This window comes from Zootermopsis nevadensis, unplaced genomic scaffold (genome assembly GCF_977971745.1).
Source record: "Zootermopsis nevadensis isolate Lab colony 2312 unplaced genomic scaffold, Znev_1.0 Znev_ptg000019l, whole genome shotgun sequence".
Lineage (NCBI taxonomy): Eukaryota > Metazoa > Arthropoda > Insecta > Blattodea > Termopsidae > Zootermopsis > Zootermopsis nevadensis.
The window spans coordinates 10,272,802-10,295,253 of record NW_028259151.1 but is presented as its reverse complement, the minus strand read 5'-3'; the positions used below and the strand labels follow the sequence as shown (position 1 = coordinate 10,295,253).

General features: G+C 39.2%; 3 protein-coding genes across 7 annotated transcripts; 1 reads left to right on the top strand and 2 right to left on the bottom strand.

Moving 5' to 3' along the window:
* Nucleotides 1–1,424: 1,424 nt before the first annotated feature.
* Nucleotides 1,425–4,666, bottom strand: LOC110841210 (uncharacterized). Its single transcript, XM_022086513.2, has 5 exons — nt 4,396–4,666; nt 3,821–4,005; nt 3,132–3,261; nt 2,855–3,024; nt 1,425–1,821 (listed from the first exon to the last, which is right to left on the bottom strand). Exons 1-5 carry the CDS (start codon nt 4,522–4,524, stop codon nt 1,737–1,739), a joined length of 699 nt encoding a protein of 232 aa, XP_021942205.1. The 5' UTR covers nt 4,525–4,666; the 3' UTR covers nt 1,425–1,736.
* Nucleotides 4,667–4,783: 117 nt separating this feature from the next.
* LOC110841207 (protein phosphatase PTC7 homolog) lies at nt 4,784–20,890 on the top strand. 4 transcript variants are annotated; one of them, XM_022086505.2, is made up of 6 exons: nt 4,784–5,150; nt 12,552–12,731; nt 13,408–13,606; nt 14,182–14,438; nt 14,522–14,586; nt 20,218–20,890. In XM_022086505.2, the coding sequence occupies exons 1-5, from the start codon at nt 4,922–4,924 to the stop codon at nt 14,569–14,571; spliced, it is 915 nt and encodes a 304-aa protein (XP_021942197.2). In that variant the 5' UTR covers nt 4,784–4,921; the 3' UTR covers nt 14,572–14,586; nt 20,218–20,890. The 4 variants fall into 4 exon arrangements, with proteins under 4 accessions (XP_021942197.2, XP_021942198.2, XP_021942196.2 ...); XM_022086506.2 differs by lacking the exon at nt 20,218–20,890 and adding an exon at nt 19,037–19,365; XM_022086504.2 differs by lacking the exon at nt 20,218–20,890 and adding an exon at nt 16,339–17,213.
* Nucleotides 16,431–22,427, bottom strand: Der-2 (Derlin 2). Of its 2 annotated transcripts, none has more exons than XM_022086511.2 (6): nt 22,141–22,427; nt 21,978–22,043; nt 19,077–19,244; nt 18,580–18,708; nt 17,780–17,943; nt 16,431–17,003 (listed from the first exon to the last, which is right to left on the bottom strand). In XM_022086511.2, the coding sequence occupies exons 1-6, from the start codon at nt 22,231–22,233 to the stop codon at nt 16,898–16,900; spliced, it is 726 nt and encodes a 241-aa protein (XP_021942203.1). In that variant the 5' UTR covers nt 22,234–22,427; the 3' UTR covers nt 16,431–16,897. The 2 variants fall into 2 exon arrangements, with proteins under 2 accessions (XP_021942203.1, XP_021942204.1); XM_022086512.2 differs by having other exon boundaries at nt 18,580–18,702; nt 22,141–22,425.
* Nucleotides 22,428–22,452: the final 25 nt, after the last annotated feature.

Here is a 22,452-nt window from a genome sequence, read left to right as displayed (position 1 = left end):
GTGCACCCGGCTTTCTAACGCGTTGCTTTGGGGGCTCATCGTCCCGAGGTGTGTGCAGGGTGATTCCGTATTGGATGTAGTGGTCAGCTGTATATCCTAAAGAATTCTCAATTTATACAAACACGGGTCTGTCGCTCCTTACTTAGTATCCAAGTTAGGGTCGTCCTCACATGCTTGAATTTTACCGCCAGGGTACTTGGTGGTCACTACTAGTGGGTGTACACACACACTGGTGGTACGTGTTGTTATCGAAACATATCATAGGCAAAGAGGGTTATAAATTCTTACTCGAGATTGATCGAGACTTTAAGCTAGCCTTTCAGATGAGGACAGCCAGTCCCTGAACTTTTCTTATTACTATGGAATGAGTGTGAGTCGCTTGACCAAACAGTGACAGCCTTTGTGTGAGAACTATTTGATGAAGAAGTGGATAAGAGGATGCCCAAAGCTGACTCGCCAAGTTGCTCTTCATGATGAAAGAATTTAGGTGTTCCCTGTGCTGAAGATAACGACCTATCTCTTATGACGACTCAGTTAATGCTGCCAGATATGTGAAGATCTTAAGCCCATTTGTGGGGGAAGTTTATAAAACAAATCCTCAGACTCTGAAAGAACTAAGAAATAGCATCCGCTGTGAGATTTCAACAATTTCTGGGGAGAACTTACTGACATGTTCCGCAGGTACACCGAGTGCATTCAGTCAGGAGGCAGCATTTTCAGCATCTGCTGTAGCACTGGTGAGTTGTTACACCTTTTAAAGGTTATTCTGACTGCAACGGCCAACGCTAACTTCGGTGAACACTACCGCTGCAAAGATGCAGCAGGTCAGGGGCCTTGCTGGCTGCTTGGTCAAACAGAAGGAGATCTGCCCTAGGTTTACTCAATCCTTCTCTTAAGACGTATATTTTGTAGTCTCATTACATTCTTGAAGATAACTTCTGGATCTTTTTATGAGAATAATGTCACACTTCCTTAGGAATCTGTTTTGGATCACTGATGGTGACCTTGTCCATTTGTATCTGAACTAGACATTTTCTTCTTCCTTTGTAGAGCAAAGCGGAAATATCAAACTGGCTGTTTGTGTGGCGCTGCCCTAGGTTCCAGCGAAACGGTCAGGAGAGGGAAGCGGCCAAAGTCCGAGATCAAATACTTTGATATTTTCGCGCGAGTCGCTGCGCTGGTCAGTAAGGCGCATGCGCAAGAAAGCTCTGACCGTGCAGTACACGGAAGGTGCATGCGCAGGAAGGCTGTGTCCTTCTATTGCGGTCTCTCACGTAGGACACAACAAGCGATTCCCCGCTTCATATGACACCCCATCCTGCTTATGCGGCTCGGGTACCTCGCTTGTTATCGCTTACGTAGGACATTGCCTTAGAGTCACAACTTTATTCCACTAATAGGCACATGGTCTAAGAAAACACGAATACAGAAGAGTATCTTTTATTTGTTAAAATACGTGGAATGATGTTCTACAGTTCTCTTTGCAGAACACGTCCAGTGTCAAAGGTGAAGGAATTAGGAAAGTCGATGAAGGTGAAAATCTTTTTAAACCTTTACACGAGCTACATATTTTCTTTAAAGGCATGCCATGTCATAAGAGCTCTGATAAGAGACAACTGAATCACTTAATTTATTAACTACATAAATATATGAAAATGCACAGTATTATTCTAATTCTCCTTTTCTTGATTGTTAATAAGCATAATTAAACTGATGGACACAAGGAAAAAGGACCTTCACTCTGGAATCATATCCACACTCAAGCAGTCTTCACCCATGTTACTTGGAGATGTTTCTAACTCGCAAATCTCATTAGATTCACTGAAAAAGAAAAACAATTACACATATTTACAAACAAAATCATTAATGACTTCAATTTAGTTTGAACCTTTGCTACAATACTTAATCCAGATGAGGCACAGACAAGGAAATTATTTTAAGAAGGGTTAATCTACAGCAGTGGTCCCCAACGCGGTGCCCGCGGGCGCCATAGCACCCGCCAAGGCTTTATTTGGGTGCCCGCGTTGATACGGAAAGAGGTTATACTGAATAATGAAGGCCGTTCAACCATGAACATTATAAAATCAAAGCGCAGATCTCGATTTACTGAAGCCCATCTTGACGATTGTTTGCAAGCAGCAACATCATCCTACACTCCCAAATTTGAAAAACTGGCCGATGAAATGCAGTGCCAAACATCACACTAACTTCCCGCTTGCGTAATAATGTATCATTAAACGTTGTATTGTTTTGCGTATTATTTGGTGTCCATATCTTATTTGTCCAGAGAAAAGAAAATTTGGCTTTGTTAATTGGTTGGTGCCCGCCACGATCTCTCAAACTCTCAAATGTGCCCGTAGGCACAAAAAGGTTGGGGACCGCTGCTCTAGAAGCTTCATAAATACAGTTGTACTTAGGGCTATTTTACAGCTGATAGAAGATGTTCTCAGGTTCGCAAACTATCCCATTCTGTTCGAAATGACGAATGGATTTCCGAAGTAGTGGAACGAATCTGTTATTGTACCTGCTTATAGACTGAAGGCGTGCTCTGGTAGAAAAAGGCTGAAACAATGTGTGGTTTGGTGTTCGTGGCGGTGTGAATGCAGATGGGCTGTGCCATGCCATGCAGTACTTCGGCTGCATGCCAACGTTTCAGACCACCGCCCTGCCTCCATCCTCAGCTACTGAAGATGGAGGCAGTAGGTTCCTTTTTTTTTTTTTGTAGTATTTTCCCAAGTCCATACAGCATTACAACCCAGAAGACAGAAACTGGCATCTTCACTGCCTTGAAAAGCTCTAGTCTCATTCAGTTTGTAAATTCATCATTACCATGTTTTCCCTTATATTAACGTACCTGTCTAAAGATGGGTCATTGCTAAACATTTCTGTTGGGACTGTTGGCGGTGCCTTCTCAGGCACAAGCTCTAAATAAGTCTGTCTTGACTCCAAATGTCTCTCTACTTCCTCTGGAGTCATGTGTCCGTCGGACAGCAGAGATACCGGAACGCTGCCGAACACCTGCAACTGCATATTTCACAAAAATTATTTCTTTAAATATGTATATTAGGTTCATTTTAAAATCATCAATGTCAAATTACTGGGAACATTCTTAAGGATTCTAATTCACTAACAGGTGTTACAATGTTCTGCTTTGGAGCTTTGGGTGGTGGCCGCTTTTTCTTAACTGATGACTGCATTTTCGGTGTCCCAGAAGACTGCGGTACAGTTACATGACTGCTAACTCCACTGTCAGGCTTCTTTCTGAAAAAATAAAACACGAAACATGGACAATGGCACATGAAAGGAATTACTATTAATGTCTCCAGCACAAGATGGTAACAGATCAGGCCAGCCAGCTTAATTCTATCCTTGACCACACCTCCTTCCCAGCTCAAAATATATAGGATGTAAATTTGAAAAGTGCAGTTCATGTCTAATTCCTCAAACTGTCTTCATTACAAAGGGGTACACAAGTTACCTTAATCCCACATTTAACCCCTGATGATGCACCACACTTCTAAAATTATAGAAACCTGTTATTTTGTTTTCACACATATTGAAAATGGAGAGAATGTGGCTAAATTTTGGGATGTAAATATTCTATCACTGCTTTCAGGACAGTGTTCCTGTGCAACGCCTAATTTTTACAAATGAGGCTCTTACAACCAATTCATGGTGATATAAATATGTGTGATACAAAGGATGTTATCTGATAGTTATGGCTTTGATTGCTTAGCACAATTCTTGTGTTTTCAGTTCAACTGGTGAAAATGTAAACCAAAACAGTCAGTCAATCCTTAAAGTGACTTAGGATTCAAACCTTTTTGCAGTGTCTGGGCGGCTTGCCTCACCCTCATCGGAAGATTCTGTCTCCTCACTCTCACCTGATGACACATCAATCTTCTCATATTGCAACAGTCGGTCTAAGAGAAAGCTTCGATCACGACTTGCCTTGAGCAGGCGTCGCTGTGTAGAACGCAGAGCTTCTTGAAAACACTCATTTTCCTGTGAAAAGTTACACTGAAAAGCCTCACTTAAAAATAACGAACTTAATAAAAATGCACTCAATTATACACATCATGAAACTTGGTTAAGATGAGCATGAATGAAATCTGATGCACAAAGAACACAATACCTACAAATTGACAATATTCAACACATAATCCCTAAACTAAGCTCAGCATGAAGATGGGAGTCTTCTGGGTTGTTGGGCGTGTAGTCTGGTAGAAGTTTAAGAACGTTTCTGAGGTCTTTGCTACCTCCATCATCAGGGTTATGAGGCACTCATTGCCCTGATGATGGAGGATTGGTTAGGCTGAACAATGCAAGTATAATAGAAATGCACATACATAATTTTATAACTTTTATAATATAAGAATAATAGGTGTGGCTTACATAAATGAGGAATTTCAATTTCCGTTTTAAACTCCTGTACTGTGTTTTGTAATTTATAGTTTCCTCTTGACTTTCTTCATCTTCCTCTGTATTTGTTACCACTGAACGACAATACCAACCGTCCAACATTGATCATCTGAAATTGACTGACCTTTTTAAAATACGTAACTCTACACAAATCAAAGCACAGACATCACAAAACAATAACAAACACTTGACATATTTGCCTCAAAACAGGAAATGTGACTATTGTCTGTGCTAAATACATTTAGTCGTGTTCATTATTTGATTTTACCACATGTGTTTTGTCACAGATAATGTAGGAAAACCTGACTAGCACTCTTGTGTTCAATGGAATATGCTCTCCCCAAGCACTCACTGTATTTCCGATAGAACGCACTCAGTCGATTTTGGGCTGATGGGTGTCGGTGTTTAGTTGTAGTTACATTTCTGCTGTGGAAATTTGAGTGTTAGTGATTAGTACCTCAAACAAAATGAAGCTTATCTAACTTAGTTATAATTTTCTATGATGCAGTCCATTGTTTGGACTGGGAGGCTTTTGTCTCGTGCCTTGTGGAATGGTCTTTCTAATTATTCGAACTGTGCTGATCCGAATATCAACAGAAGGCACGAATCCCGTATAGTTTCTGCTGTATGTGGTTTTCCGAAAGAACTGGCTCATGCAAGACTGAAAAAAGGACAGTTTGGTGATGATGCTTGGTTTACTGCGAAATATAAATCAGCAGACGTTATTGGTGAGTACATCGTTTTACCAGCCGCATGTTTCTGTATTATGGTAAAATTTTGTGTCTTTATTAAAATACTCTAAGTTTATTAATGAATTTAGTAAAAACGAAGCCCCCAAGCAAATTGCGATTGCATTTTTTTTTACCAATTTCATAGTTTGAAGCATTTCTACTTTACACTTGACAGTGTTATGAGGGATGTTCTAGAAGTAAGGTATGGAATCACACAGTGATACGGAGTTGCTATTAAAGAGTTAACAACTGCTTGTACATGTACACACATCATAACATTATATTTCTGTGTAATCAGCACGCCTGTTGAGGCACTCTCCCAGCAGGCAACCAGTATATTGAAATCATTGGCAAAGAAAACTTGGTCAAGCATCTGTAACCAGTTCATCAGCACTGCAGTAACATCATCATTATTCACAAACCACTGCCACAATAAATACTGTTCGAGGGACCGCGCGGTCTGAGGCATCATGCTTCGGACCGGCGTGCTGGTTCGAGTCTCAGGGGAGAAGAAATCTTCTCATGAGCTTTCGACCAGTATATGGGACCGGTGCAATTATTTCCTTAAACAGCCACTAAATAATTAAAATTCATAATGGACAAGTCTTGTATTTTGTTGATTACAAAAATCACCATGAGGAAAAGACAGGTATAATAGATGGAAGATATCTCCCATACAACTTCTTACATCTGCAGCCAGTAGTCGAGCTAGCTAACACATTATCAAATTAAGTTAAAACTAATAATTTTATAGCATATTTCTTTGCTGTCTTTCTTACAAAGAGTGTGTTATAATTTAAGAATATTATGAGAGAGTTTGTTGTGTACGATACAACATATGGGAACCTGCACTAGTTTAATTTCATTTTACTGTGGGTATAGTTCAGAATTTATCAACAGAATAAACTGTTCATTTTACCTGACTGAGTGACAAAATGATGTGATAGGTTTCTGAGGATTTGGTAATCTGCTTCATCTCTGGATTTCGAAGGATGCAGTTACTTGTCATTCTGATTGCACTGAGACCTTGAAACTCCAGAGATTACGTCAGCGATTAACTTGTTGGCAATTGCTCAAAGTGTGAGCCGGAATAGCTCAGTGAATATAGTGACTAGCTACGGGCTGGACGACCGGGGTTCGATCCCCGACGAGGGCAGAGGATTTTTCCACTAGCCTCTGCGTCCAGACTGGCTCTGGGGCCCACCCAGCCTCCTCTACAATGGGTACCGGGGTCCTTTCCTGGGGGTAAAGCTGGCAGGGGCGTGATGCTGACCACTCACCCCCATCTAGTGACGAGGTTAAGAATGAGTAGGAGCTATACCTGCTCTCCCCCCCAAGCGCCTGTATGGCACGTAGCGGGACAAACTTTAATTGCCAATGTACCGGAGCACCCAGTTTGGAGTACATGAGATTTTAGGTAGAAGTAATGACTTGCTTTTCCTCAAATGCTTTCATAAATCTAGGGAGGCATACAGTTTGGTTATCTGTTTATTCTTCTGTAGGCAATTTAATGTATGCACCAGCCTCAGAATATGATTTTGATTTTTTTAGTTAATTCTTCTATGTCTTTGTGGTACTTTGGGGGCAGAGTCTTTCATCACTTGTTTGAATCTCCTCTCTATGTTGAATTCCATAATTTTGTTCTGAAGCTCCATATTTTCTGTGTTTAGTGTGTGATGGTATTTTCTATGAGTTTCTGTTGTACTGATTTTAGAAGTCTGTATTGAGTCTTACAATTCAAGTCATTTTTGATTTTTCTTATTCATTTTGCTGATGTTTATTTTATCTAAATATATAACATTTTCTTGGTCATGTAGCAGTAATTTATAAATAGCTGTTTTTTGTTCCTGTGATTAAGGTCTCTAATCATTCAATCGAGTCCACATGTTCTAAGATGTATCATAATTCTTTTTTTTTAATTGAATCCGGTGTTCAAAGGTTTTCCACTCTTTTGTGAAATACTTTATTGTGGTCATCAGCACAGATTGCCCTGTTGCTTAATTACGTTATCCAACTTTTTATTTGGAGTTTTGTATATTATACCAAACTCTTGTTTTAATTTTCCATCGATGTTGTCATTAGTAATGTACCAACATTTGCCTTTTATCTACTGCATTTTTAATTGAGATTTTAGTGTACAGTTATGACGTTTTATTCCAAAAGTATGGCCACTTGAGTTCCAGGCAAATCTAGAGCCGCTGTGGATGGCCCCGTGGGCTTTAAATGCTTTAGCAAAGTGAATTGCATATAAATGTTTATATAGTGATCAAAATTGTTAGCTGATAGTGTTATTGTTAAAATAGGGCATGTTTACTGAGATGCAAGGATAGTATTTTGAAAGATAGTGAACAAATTTTTGCGAAAGTAAGCAGTTTCAGTTCTGTTGCCGGTTAGTCATTCTTTGTCGCTAAGCAGAGATGAATGTAGCAGTACGAGATGCTCTCGACTTACACTACCATTTGATCTTTTGCCTAAAATGCAGCATTTATTCTTGATTAAAAAGCAACAAGAACAAAGCCCCCCCCCTCCATGGTGCCAACTAATGTTTGCCGTTGTTCCGCTTTCCAAATGAGAGAGCCATGCAGACATTACAAAACCACTTTCTCAATAATGTTGTAAGTTCTCAAGTGCTGTTATGTAAGTGTCTTTTACTTTTGTGCCTAAGGGAGTTGTGGTAGCTTAGTACAGTGACTAGGCTCCAGGGCGAATGATGGGTTTGACTCCTGGTAGGTGCAGATTTCTTTTCTTTGTCGTCAACGTCGTTTCCAGACCATTTATGTTTGAGCTTTGCGTTCTGTATTACGTCCAGCTCATTGAAATGTTTTCCCTCGCTCTGTGAACTCCATCGAAGGGCTAATGACAACGTATTTGCATGCATGTACGTGTTTTCAGTTGGAATTTTGAAAATAATGAAGGTGACATTGGTATCCTTTTTGGACTAAGCAAGATGAATCCAGACAGCCTTCTCCTGTTTCAGATCCATTTTAATAATAATCTGCCATCTGAATGGCTTCCAGGTTGTTAATGTACTACTTAATTCAAAAGCCTAACGTGCTTTTGCGTGTGTCTTAGGATTATCAGACAAATTTAAACTGAACTAAGATAATTTCATTTGAATTATACCAGTATTATATAACGTTCAATTTAACTCATTTTGGAGGTCACTTAAATTTGCCTGATTGCGTACCTTACGAAGTATTCACCAGAGTGAATACATTTTGAATATAGTTACAGGGTTTCGTAGAATTCTGATTTACGAAATCTGTGAATATAATAAGTAAACGTCTTAGTTTTGGTTATGCATGAATGCTTCTTGTTGTCGTTATTATTATTAATTTTGACAAATGGCTAGGGTAGTTGACCACCAATGCATGAAAGGAATAAATGTACCCGAACCTCTGAGTGAGTGATCGGCGTTTCGTGTTGGTCTGGTATAATAAATCTGTTTGTGTCGTCCTAGTGCCTAGTGTTGTTTGAGGTATTTGGTCGTGTTTACATTTCATCTCAGATGTTTGTTTATTTATCTGTGAGTATATAAGAAAGCCCTAAATTTTGTGCGGAATATTTTATGTACACAGACCAAGAAAATAAACCCTCGGCTATTTCTGCCTAACACTTGGTACAGTTTTTAGATTTGACCAAGCAGTTGCTGGCCTCAGACGGAAAGGAAGGTTCCAGGAAAGATTTTTCGTTCGAGACGAAAGGAAAAGTGGAGTTCGATCCAATATATTGCGTTTGATTCATTGTGTTAGATTGTGGAATTCGATGGTATTTTGATTGTATGGGAAGAATTAAAACGTGATTCACAATCGATCAGTGGGATGTCTGCGAGTAGATTAATGTTTCGGCAGTTTGTTTTATTGTAAACAGATGGAAATTTTTCATTTGTACTTTAGACTGACTGAGTAGTTGTTAGTTAATGATTTGTTGTGATTGTTACTGTGAAGGAATTAATAATACCGACCCTTACCCTGAGTTTGTCCCCAAAAATGCCTTTCATTCTACGTAGCGACCATCTTTGCGGAAACTATGAAGTAAATCTTTTTCAGTTTTTGTGGATTCGATTACTTAAGATGTCGCCGGAACCCGAGGTTGTACTTCGGAATTTCGAAATTCGGTGGGTGTGTCGCTGTTAGTAGCCAACACTTTACGATCTCAGTTCTGACGCTTCGTCACAAGTTTCGTTTATCGTCTTCAGATAGCGTGTACTGCTGCACATATTTAATATTTTGTCCTTTACTTTTTACATTGCACAGATTTTGTCGTTCATGTACCAGCATCCACTATTTTTGTATTCCTGAAAGTTACGTCTCCTATGTTTTTTGAGTACATAAGCACCGAGTAACCGTGCCACGGTGGTCTAGCGGCTAGAACGCTGGCCTTGTAATCGATTCCCGGCGGTGCCCGAATTTATAACTTGTGTTGGGCAAGGCCGTGGTCTAGGCAACACGGAGTTTTCCTCCGGGGGCTTCCCCGGTTTCTCCTTGGCATCCCAACAATTACTCCATTCACACACAGAAGAAGGCAATGGCAAACCACTCCTGGATCATCTGCCAAGAACGTATATTTACAGGTCCCAGTCCGAGAAAAGGATGGAAGGATCCTGTTCATATGGACCTGTCGTCAGACAGAACACTAAATAATAATAAGATGAGGTGGTCTAGCGGTTAGAACGCTGGCCTTGTAATCCTGGGGTCTCGGGTTCGAATTTATAACTTGTGTTGGGCAAGGCCGTGGTCTAGGCAACACGGAGTTTTCCTCCGTGGCATCCCAACAATTACTCCATTCACACACAGAAGAAGGCAATGGCAAACCACTTCTGGATCATCTGCCAAGAACGTATATGAACAGGTCCCAGTCCGAGAAAAGGATCGAAGGATCCTGTTCATATGGACCTGTCGTCACACAGAACACTAAATAAAAGCATTGAAGGCGTTGAGGGAGAATGAAGGTAAATTTCAGATTATGTACGTGGAGATGACTGCCCTATCTCCGGGGAAAGAGTCCTAGGTACTTTTTAGATCGGGAACTGCTAGGATAACTAACAGTGATGGTGAAGTGACATCGACTTGTAATAAACCTTGTTCAGTACCGGACAGTGGAGACGTGAAACATAGTAGAATGTGAGGAGTGACATGCAAAAGTTTATGTAAAGGCATTCTGTCTTACTTTTACAGCGGCATCGCCTGTCAAACCTCGGGGTTTCTGCATGAAGTCAGTTGCTGCATGTAAAAAGTCTACAAAACACGCGGTTTCGTCTTCGTTAAAGAACGACGCTCAAGCCAGAAGCTCGTATTTTTAGCTCCTGCTCGCTTCACGTAACTCGCGGCGTGGTCACGAGAATCCGCGGTGGGCGAGTGCATCGGTGGGACCTCGGCCAGTTCTGCTCACGTGCACTCCCAAAAATTCACCGGCATGTGATTTAGATAATCTGTTGTGTAACTGTCTCCATCTACCCACCCCCTAAACCCCGTTAGTCTGTACCGGAATATCGCAGTTTCCGTTCCCACTGTCACGACGGAAATTGCCGAAGTTTTGTTTCGCTAGCCGCGTTGGTTCTTTGCGACGATTTCCACGCGAATGGACTTGTGTTGTTGACTGTGGCATTGCACGGTAACGCTGGACATGCCATTCGTAGTGGTGAAATGAGTCCGCCTCGTGGCCTTGTAACTGGTTGCGGAGGAACATACCGCCTCCATCTTCAGAGTAAAATAACGAATATATAGTGTACCATGCCCGGATTACTTCGTTTCGAGATGCACCTCAAGCTTTTTCGTAGAGACACTGTAGTACTGGGAAGAATCCTGTATAAAAATTATTATTTAAGTTAAAATGTTTCTGACGAAGGTGTGATAACAGCGTTTGTCATTATTCTGCCGAAATTTGCATGTGGTTCTGTCGTGTAAGAACTTGAATCTTGTTCGTGCCTCACTGGAAAAGAACTTCGCCAAACCTCGTTGTTTTAATTTCCGGAAAACGGAATCAAAATGTAAAAAGTATTCCGAGAGTTGTTTATAGGAATGTTAAAACGTTCTGCTAAGATCCTCATGCGTTTACTTTCCTTTTCACACTTTAACGTGTATAAAGAACTTCCAGATTTATAATCAATCACGAACGTAGCGAAGTTTTTTTTTTTGAAAGAGTTCTCAACAGTAGTTATCTAACGTCCAGAAATTCTCATACTCAACCCGGAAGTTGGGTCTGTTGTAATTCTCATAATTTTCATCGTGCGTACATGCTCACAAAAAGAATGACGTATGCAGAATTGTATGGGAGGCTTAGATGCTTCTAGTGTTAACATTCGTGAAAAACTAAGTGAAGAAATTGAGGTCGAGGACGATATTCTGACCCGACCCGACCGGAGTCGCCAATATGTATGTAAGACCAGTCGATGCGCAGTTAAACTGCACATCCGTTCAGTGACGTAACTCTGCATTGTTTATGATTACGATAAGTGAGTTAGCTGGGCAGTGAGTTGGAAAATGGTTCTCTGCCGGTGAGCGTGGTGTTTTATGACGTGTGGCAGGCCTTACTCTGCTGACATTTTTATGTTCACTAGCATAGTGAACTCGTTTTGTGTGCATAACAAGAGTTGATAATTGTTCTGTCAAATAAGGAAAGAGTGGAGTGTCCTGGAAAGTAGGTCGCCCTCACGTGAACTTTGTGGCTTCTTTGGCACTGGTACCATTTGTAAGCTTTCAAAAAGAGAGGTCCTTTTCAACCTGGAAATACCGTTACAGCTGCACATATTATCAACAGGAGGAACTCAACATTTCGTATTACTGGGAGCACTTTGGTTTCTGAACATGTTGGAAAGTGTTGTTGAGGATCTACCACACACTTTCTAAACAGGGCTTCAGCGGTAGCAGGGTGGCAGATGTTGTGTCCAGGGACATAACTGGCCGAGATACTCTGGTACCTGATGTCATCAAAGATGGCTGTCTTTTGGGTTGAAGCACCGTGTAGTCTCATAGAAGTGTATCGATGTTTCATATGTCCTTGCTACCTCCATCGCCAGGGCAGTTAGTAAGCTGCATGCATGGAAAAGGTTTGAGAAATAGGAACTAAGTCAGTCAAGGACTCGGCCGAACCAATGGGGATCAGGATCAGGCAAGGACCTGAAGGAGACATGACTGCTAACTACTACTACTAGTACTTCAGTGTATGGCCATTTGAAAAACCATTTTTCGGTTTACATAACATGAACCCGGTTGGCACAATTCTGTATCTCCATTAAGCATGTTGTAGTGTTGATGTGATTGAACCAGTCTACAGTGGCATGTGAAACAGCGCGGATGAAGTTTGTGTCCAGTGGCTTGTGTATTGACAGAAGCTTTAACTTTCTTTCATTCTGGTCTCTGGGATGGGTGTTACAGTATATTCTTTTTCTGTTTAAAGGAGTGGCAGATGGTGTCGGTGGCTGGCGGCATTATGGAATCGATCCTGGAGAGTTTTCAGCATTTTTGATGCGAACGTGTGAACGACTGGTGTCAAGTGGGAAGTTCATTACGACAGAGCCTGCGGGCCTTCTTGCCAGAAGCTACTATGAGTTGCTTGAGAGCAAGCAGCCAATTCTAGGTACGGATGGTTTAGTCAGTCAGTCTGTATCTGCTTTTTGTGTTGACGAAAAAGTACGTGACATGTTACTTATTGAAAGGTTTATTATTACTGTGACTGTTGCCATTATTATTAGGATTTTCATTGTCGTCGTCATCAGTTCACAAATCGGTCAAACATTTGCTCATCATTTCTTCCCCTTTCATGACTAAACCTGAAAAATAAAATGTAAATGACATTAAGAAATATGGGATTTAAGGGTTTTTTTACACTGTGAGAGTTGATGTTGTGGTCTTCTGGGTTGTGACATGAGTTGTTAAGAAAGGGGAAATGTTGCCCCGAGCCATGAAAAGGTTGAGAATCTTGTACATGTTTACAAACATTTCAGAGTATGCTGCTTCCATACCCAGAAACTAAAGGCAGTGTATTCCTCCAGAGTACTTACAACCATCTTAAAGGCTTCAGGGTGTCACAACCTGGAAAACAATTTTCAGAACAGTGTAATGCTAAATTAGTATTTTATTGTCTACATTTCATTTAATCTGAGAAAATCTACATTTCTCAGGATGTGGAACTTGTGGGAATGTGTTATAAAATTCCGACAGTAAACTATTTTCAAATTACGTAGTGTTGTCTTGGCACATAAACAGAATTTAAGTTTATTGCAGCGTGCTGTAATTAGCAGTACATGTTACAGGAAGCAGTACCGCGTGTGTTATTGTGCTCAATCGTGAAACACACACAGTTTACACAGCAAATATTGGGGATAGTGGCTTTGTAATTGTTCGTCATGGAGAAGTGGTACATCGGTCTGAGGAACAGCAGCATTACTTCAACACGCCGTTCCAGTTATCGCTACCGCCCCCAGGCCACAGTGACTTGGTGCTTAGCGACAGGTATGTCAACAGTCTTGAAAACTTGCGTATTGTGCGGTGTATTGATATATAAAATCATGCATTCAAACAAAACTGTTTACCCTTGAAAAGACACTTAGTGTCCCCATAGAAGATATCGTGGACACATTAAAAATAGCCTCAAAAGGCAAAATGCTTGACATTTTATAAAAATTCCACATCTGTAAAACCAGCAAAAAGCAAAACATCATAAATGAGCAGAACACCCACGACTCCAATGTGTTATTTTAAAAAAATGGCACTAAGTGTAAATAGTTTTGTTCGGATGCATGATTTTATAGGTATGTCAACTTTTAAAAAATCTTCTAAACCGTTTAGCAGTTATATTTTAAATCTGAGTACGGTCACATTTTTTCTTATGGTTTAAACAATTTCATCAACTTTTTTTTATTATTGGTTTTGAAGTGGTGGATTAGACAGTAAAAGTTTATTGATCGAACGTCTATCAAACGGAGGCGTAAGTAATATATTAGGTCAAGTCTTGATAGTCTGTTAAATAAAAACATCTGACATTTTGCATAGAAACCAATTTTTTTGTATCATTAATGGAATTTTAGGCCAGAATCAGCTGATATGTCAAACTTCCAAGTTGAAGATGGTGACGTCATACTTCTAGCAACAGATGGAGTGTTCGACAACGTCCCTGATCAACTGTTGATCACAGAATTGATAAAGGTTCAAGGGGAACGGGATCCTACAAAGATCCAGGGTGTTGCTAATACCATTGCTCTCATGGCAAGAAGCCTAGCATTTGATGGCAACTTCATGTCTCCATTTGCACAGAACGCTCGGGAGAATGGCATCGATGCTATTGGTGAGTAACCCCAGCCTCTGTTTACATTGTCATTATTTTTTGCAGTTGACTGGTCTCACTTCACTTCAGTGTCTTTTGTGCAGGTGGTAAACCGGATGATATAACAGTACTTCTAGCTACAGTGGCGATATGAAGACCAGGATTCTTGGTTAGTAGTTCGAGATTCTTTTGTATCATAGTTCCGTAATTTTCTCGAGACCTGGATTATTAGTCAGTAGTTCATCAACATTCTTTTGTACAGTAGTCCGTCATGTTTACAGTATGTTTTAATTGCTTTTTCATACACCACATGACAGTTTTCTCATGGCCTAATGTCGCGCATATCGTCAAGAGGGGATCACACTTTATATTTGGTAGGAACGGTCATTTGAAAGTGAAAGTGTGGCATGAAATTCTGCCATTTAAGTAACAGGGTGTGGAACACCCGTCTGTCATGCCGTGGTATATTTATATGTAGCGTACTTGCTAGAGTGGATAAGGTGTCCGGAGGAGATTATTTCTCATTATGTACATAGTCGATCATCTCTTCAGCTGTCATATTGTTTTGATGGCTGGGTTCGTTCGTGCGTCATCATTGCTATTCTTGACAATGCACCTGTTGAACTTATTTTATCTTAGTAACTGTGTGTATATTAGTATGCAAGAAGTCGTTAATTTGGAGAATGACCTCTTGTATCAGTGAAGTGTTGTAGTGGTGCTATGTGGAAGTCTAGCAGCCACCGACGTTGTGAAAATAGCAGCATGTGTAGCAACGTCGTTTGTAGGCGTGGAGCTCTATAAAGAGGAAATTATGTCGTATGATACTGCACAGAAGCAAGTGATAACTTACTTGTGTCGAAGAAAATTTACTGGTGGTAGCTGAATGCTAGAACTTTAAAAAATGAAGATAATTAAATGACATCTAGTCTTTCAACACAAGTCTTTAAGAGTACTATTAGTACTTGAAGGCTGGTTGAAGTACGAAGATCTACAGCTGTTAAATTATTAATGATTATAATTATTCCTTTTAACGCATTGCTTCATTTGCAGACTTCAGATTATTTTCTTACTTGTTATTCAGATTGTCCATCATGGTTTATTTTCATACTGCCACTTTTGGTGCTGCAGGAATAATTAATTGTTAATGTTGTAAGTAGTATTGTCTGTTTTGAAGTTGCCTCGACTAGTAGAAGTTGAAATTAATGTCCTTTTTAAGATGGCTGTTGCAGGTAACATGATGTTCATGAATTGTCAACCTCTGACTATTAAATCTTTTATTCTGTAAAATATCTGAGAATCACATTTTGTACCACTTGTGTGCCAGACGTCCCTTCCGCCTCCCCATGAGTGGTATCTCAGTACAGATGGAACTGGAAACAGAAATTTCCGTGTAATCATTATTACCCCTTAAAACAAATTCTAAGTGATGCCATTTTCATGGGATTTGTTCACAGTACTGTTGTATTTTCATTATTTGATCCTCAATAAAATTGTTTTAAAGGTTATAACATGAGATTCGTATGACAACTTGGAAGTATATGGGCTATGTGATTTAGAAGTGTTTGAGTGTACTTCAGTGAGAATGAATGCCATCCTGTCTCACGAGTCAGATTGAACATTCAAAAGCAAAGGGTTAAGATGTAAAGTTTTATTTGGATAATTTTTAACTTGACAGTGTACAAGGAAAAATAATTTCAGATAACATGCTGAGTGAATTTCATAATGAATTTAGCATTGCAGCAATACCTGCATTAAACGAATGTCAAGTTCAGTGACGTGCTCCACTGGAGTACACCTGTTAACTCTTTGTTGATTTTTTAAGCATATGAGAGAGAGATTCCACCCAGATGGGATTATCAACTATTACTTTTATTATCTGATAGTGAATTTAACTTCTTGTTATAATTGCAATGCTTTTCAGGCCGCACTTGTTCGAAGAGGTGCAGGATGGCAAAACTCCACATTCTGAGGACTGGGTGTTACGTAAAATGGCTATTATTAAAAAAAATCACAAACAGTAAAATGTTTATTAGACACAAACTGTGGTACACTGTGCTACATGCATAGGCTTTTCCAGCTGTCATCAGTCACAACAGTAGTAAGACACAAACTTCATTTATAATCAAAATGTTTTTGTAAATGTACACTTGACATTGGTTGTGTTGCTGATTTAAATGCTTCAAAATCAGGCTTGTTACATCGAACAAGTCTTTCATTATCCGATTCTTAATACCTATTTTATTTTGTAGCCTTAACTACAAGAACAAAGCCCGAAGTAATGTACAGCACAGAGGAAGTATAATTCTTGTAATAACATGTGACACTGGGTAAGGAAGTTTATAGGAATTTTGATAGTACACATAGTACTGTATCGTGAAACACTGATGTAAGTAAGTGGATGGAATATCTTTTTGTACATTATTTCCATCCATGGCAATCTCGCCAGACCAACAGCAGCCTCCGTCTCTTACACTCGTTTGTCACTGTTGGTTTTGGGGGCGTTCTCCCCAGTTGAAGCCACCGGGTCGATCTTCAGGCAAGGGCGTGTAGTCTGGGTCCTGGGGGTGAGCGTCAAATAGAGATTTCCTAAAAAAAACAGTATTGCCAATATAAATATATTTTTGCCTATTGGCATACCTGAACTGCAAGAGCATCATATATTGTGATTACTTAATTTGTAGAACTCTAAATTCTGATATCCTTACAAATCAATTGTCGGTTCCAAAGTTTATAAACTAAAACCATCTAAAGAATGTGGTCGTTGGTTTATTGGAATTAAAACACTTTTAAACTCTTTTAATTTGTTCAGTATTTCCATGGATAACTACTAGCAGATGAGGCGTAACAAAGTGCATACCTGTTAATCTTTTTAAGCAAAGTTATTCAGTGCAAGATGGAATTAATCTTTCTCAGTGTACTTCCTAAATTCTTACAGGAATACATTTTTATATGTGTAATTCCATCACATGAAAGGAAGGGAAACATTTTTTCAAACCTGCCTTTAAACTGAGCACATTAAATTTAATTTGTATATTTACATTTCAGTCAAACAGATGAAGAAACACTTAATCCATTGGGAAAGGAAGTAATTAAATTTTCTTTAAATTATAATTGCTAAGCAGAGTTAATTAATATACATGGCCAGTAAGGGGCTTATCACTGAATTTGTTTTGTCAGTACTTTTACATGCAGTAATTTAAATTATGCAATTTAGAAATCGTATAATTTTTGTAGAAATTATTGTAACTGGAATTTACACAGAAATCTATATGGAATAACTTGCACACGTTAAATACCTGTGCAGTTACTGCAAAAGCACAATGGAATTTAAACCTGAATTTGATATGTGAGTAAACACTTACAATATTTGTGGCGTGTTGAGCAAACGGAACCCTCCACGTTGATTTGGAAACACATCTTCCACAAAATAATACATGTGTCCAACAGCCATGCCCACAAGGTCCACCCAAATTGCATTGCCTAACAGCACAGAAAATCCTAGAAGCACCCACGGTAAGTATGGTGCCTGAAATTATAACAGGTGGTAGGAATCACATCACTTCTGCTTCTGTTAGTGATCATATATTTTGTGGGAGGTTCAACATATTGAGATACCCATATAAAAAGTAATGTTCATGGCAGTCTTACTCGGTGTCCTGTTTCCAAAATATATAGCCGAATAGTCGGTGAAGAACATATTGCAAGGAATAATTAGGTTTCTTTAATGTGAAGTCTGTATAAAGTATAAAACTTCAATATTTATACATATTTCTAGCGCGTACCCAACAGCTGGCCAGAATTTAACTTCAGGATTTTCCTAGTTATGATATTACAATGGTATTGACAGAATGTCTGTACCTGGACTTGCGGACTTTTTCGTTAGGAAAGCAACTTAATTTCTCGGTAAAAAATAACATTCACAGCATTTTTAATCATAAATAAATCATAATAATAGAATACTGGACAGAGCTATGAACAAAATTAGTGTTATTACTACTATAAACTGGCTCCGAATACTGGTATGATACGGTGACGCAGATCCAGCTGGACCACACTTGACAGCACAATGAACTGATAAAGGTTAACTGAGTTTAGAATACGTAAGAAAGTATCTTGGTTTAAAATTTGTACATATCTGAAAATGTCTGTTTTGTATACATACCTGGAAGTTGATCAGTCCAAAGAAATTCATTCTCACAAAAGGGTTTCTACGAGACCACACATACACCAACATGATAGTAAATGCTTGGCCAAGGAACAACAGATTTACAAAGAATGCAAACATCTGCATCTGATCGTCAAGGAAAATATTTTGATATAATACTGCAAATAACAAAATTTCTGCACTAGTTTCTCTTGATGTTTTACAAATGTGTACCAGAAACAAGATATTTTAAATTTATGGCTTTCATGGCAGTGAAAATGTGGACAATTTAGTGTTGCAGGAGTAACCAACGACAACACTATGGTGTCAACCAGAAGACCAGTCCTTATCAAAACGTTTCTTACGTTATGAGCATCTTGTGAACAAAAATGTTCATAACATTTTCCACATTCTTCAGATTCAGACATGGGTTATTAAACGCAAGATTATGGTTTCATGTATGTGTACTTTTCAGTTTGGTCACAAAGGAATAATGCCTGAAAACGCAAGGATACAATCATACATATTCCTCCGAAGAGGAACATCATTACAAAATCAGCGGTACGTCCTCGGAATGAACCTTCCTCCAACATGCGGCAGTATCGATACGTAAATATCATGTTGAAGAAAAAATTGAAACCCACAGCTCCAAAAAACAGGAAGGTAGTTACCAGTCGCCATAGCTGAAAACATTCACAGATATACAACATGATGATCAAAAATAATGCACCAATCAGCATTGTAGTATCTCATATGTACCATCAATACCCTGCAAATCTTAAATTACATATAATATGTACGTGATGTTTGTCGTTCACTGTCATTATTTTCTTCCAAAAAAGTAAAAGATTGGTAAATCAACTGAACAACCTGTATGCTGAGTAGAAAAAGGAGAAGAAGAAAATTCATTTGAAGGGAAGCTTCAGTATCTGTGTTATAAGCTATTCCTGATTTAAGGCCACTGCTACTGGCACAGACCACAGGAAATTAATTTATACCTCCTCACAAAAATAGTCGTGTAATGTTCGTCGGAACTGGCGATTTAATTTTGCCAGAACATGTTGCTTAATATTAACCAGATGCAGCAGATGAAGGTGTTCATTATAAGTCTGTTGTTCTAACCTGTCATCACTTCATTAATATTTTCTAGCATTTAAATTTGGTACCACCACTTCACATGAATCATCATCGTCTTCTGAGTCAGTTCCTGTGTCACTAGTCCCAAGTTGTTTTTTCATTTTTCACGGATGCTGCAATAAACTATTCAATAAAATGCTGTGTTACTGGACTTTCCTCATCAACCTCGATCCAAGACACCAGATCTGCTTGTACATTAGTAGTGAGTGCATTAGATGCAGCTTTCACGTCTTGTGAAAATGGAATCAACTTCATCTCGTCTACCACGATGTCATCTTTTCCAGTACACGTTTTTCAGCAGTAGTTTCTCATTTTCCACCAGACAAACCCAACACTGTATGCAATATCGTTTAGCATTAATGTTTTCAGAAACTCATAATTCAGAGGTTACAACTCCACCAAGCAGCTCACCATGATACGGCTTTTCAGGATCGAATGATGCCTTGATCTATTGGTTGAATCAGCGCAGTGGAATTCTCTGGCAGAAACACCCTTAATCTTTGCATCTTTCAATTTCAGGACATCAACAAAAGGATGGGCTGGACAGTGATCAAACAGTAACAAAGCTTTTTCTTCAAGTTTCTTGGAACACAGATGGCATGAACTCATTCCAAACCAACCAGGAGGCATAAATATCATGTGTCATTGTAGCACGGGAAATGGTTTTGTAGATCACAGACTGAGAATTCATGGTTATGTTTGAAACAAACTGATGCACAGTGGTTTCAGCCTGTGATCGCCAGCCTTACTGGAACACAGCAACAATGTCACTCTTTCTTTGTTAGTTTTCATACTCTGGGTGCTTTTTTAAAATCTACAAGATTTCTTTCAAGCAGTTTGTAGTAGAGTGCTGTTTCATTACAGTTGTACAATTGTTCATCAGTATACCCGCCACCTGCAATCGCTTCATGTTAAGAGTTTCAGGAAACGTCTGTCGCTGCACTGTCACCAGACGCAGGTTCACCTTCTATGGTAAACTGGCATGTCCCACGTCAAACCTTCCACCTCCAAAATCAGTAACTTTAAATGTCTCATCCCTGTAATGCAGTTTGTTGAAATGAACTGCTGCGTACTCTTTCACTATGTTTTTGTAGGAACTACTTTGATAACTTTTCTATGATTGTATAATTTTTTCTTCTGGTTATCATCACCTTAGCACAACCCACTTCTTAATAAACAATCAGTACACCTACAGTGTGGTAGTTTTTGAAACTTGTGCTCTCCAACAGCTCAGTGGACTTCCAACCATTGGCAGAGGAGGTGAAATAATTAGCATGTGAACATTAATACTCTTCCTGTCACAACCATTAAATTCTGCTGTTTGATCAGATATTCCCAAGTTAAAGGAAACCAAAAATATACAACTATCCATAACAGACTATGGACTTCAACCTCTGTATCTGCACATTACAGCAAGTCTTAAAATGTTACTAAAACATTGCAAAGAAATTTGTATGACATACATGCACCAAATGTTGTGGTAGAGTGGTTAACACTCCTGCTTCGTGTTTGGGAGGTCCTGGGTTCAGATCTTAGCCCGGAGGCCTGCTATCCTGACTGGGATTCATGGTTTTCCTCTGTACCTCCAAGCAAATGCCAGGATAGTACATTAAAATAAGCTGTGACTGCATCCTTCCACATCCTTTCCAATTCATTATTCACTACCATCCTCTCATTTGATGCTATATAGCCTGAGCTACTGAAAAGTTACTAAATAAAGTATAAATATGTAATCATACTGGGTAACAATATCAATCCTGCAGTATAACTGGATGTGTTATTTCAAGGTTCCATTATGCCTGCACATTGTACAAAGGAAGTAACTGAAGAATACCTGTTTTAGGGCTTTCCTTACAATACTTCCTTTTCAGAACGTTTCCTCTCCCTCCCTTCTCCATTCATATTTTGCTGACCCACATTCCAAATAGATTCTTTTATACCTGGATGATGGATGTAACAGGTTGTTTGAAAGTTGGTAACCACCTACAAGACTACATAATGACAACCCAGAAGACAACAATCCAAATTAAATGCTCAACTTCCTTGGCTGCAGAAAAATGAATAAACTTCTGGTAACACCTAACCTGATAAGCTACATATGCTGTGCCAACTTCTAATTATCAGCATTTTCTGTATGCTCAATTTATAGAATTATTACATATGGCACAATGAACTCTTCCGAATGAGTCATTATTTTAATAATTACGTGTGTGCAGTTATAAGTCGTTGGCAACGTGAAGAACCCTACCCAATATTATAAACCGTCGCAAACTATATACCTGGAATTGTTCCACAATTAATATTGGGTTGAAATACAGCTGAAATGGTGAAACCAGGTCCAATTGCTGAAAAGACATGTTGGGCATTAGTATTCTGACTGACATTATTTGAAAACGTAAATATACAATTAATCAAAATCAAACGATAAAATTCGACACACACCACAGCCAATGTCGTAATAACGCATGCCGTTGTGTACGCTCTGGTCACAACAGGCATCTGCATGTATTCTTGTCGGAATGTTTGATATGCCATTACGCGTAAAGCAGTTGTCACATTACAAACACGTGAAATGTAGTTGGTGTATCATTATATTCAATGTAAATACAACACACATCACCACCCCATGTCCGACCAGCTGTATCACAAACTAATTTTGAAGGGTATACAGTATGACCAATCTTCGAAGGTCTGTTCTTTCCCACTCTTACGTGTCCCAAGAACTGTGGTGTGATGGTTGACATCCGCCAGTGG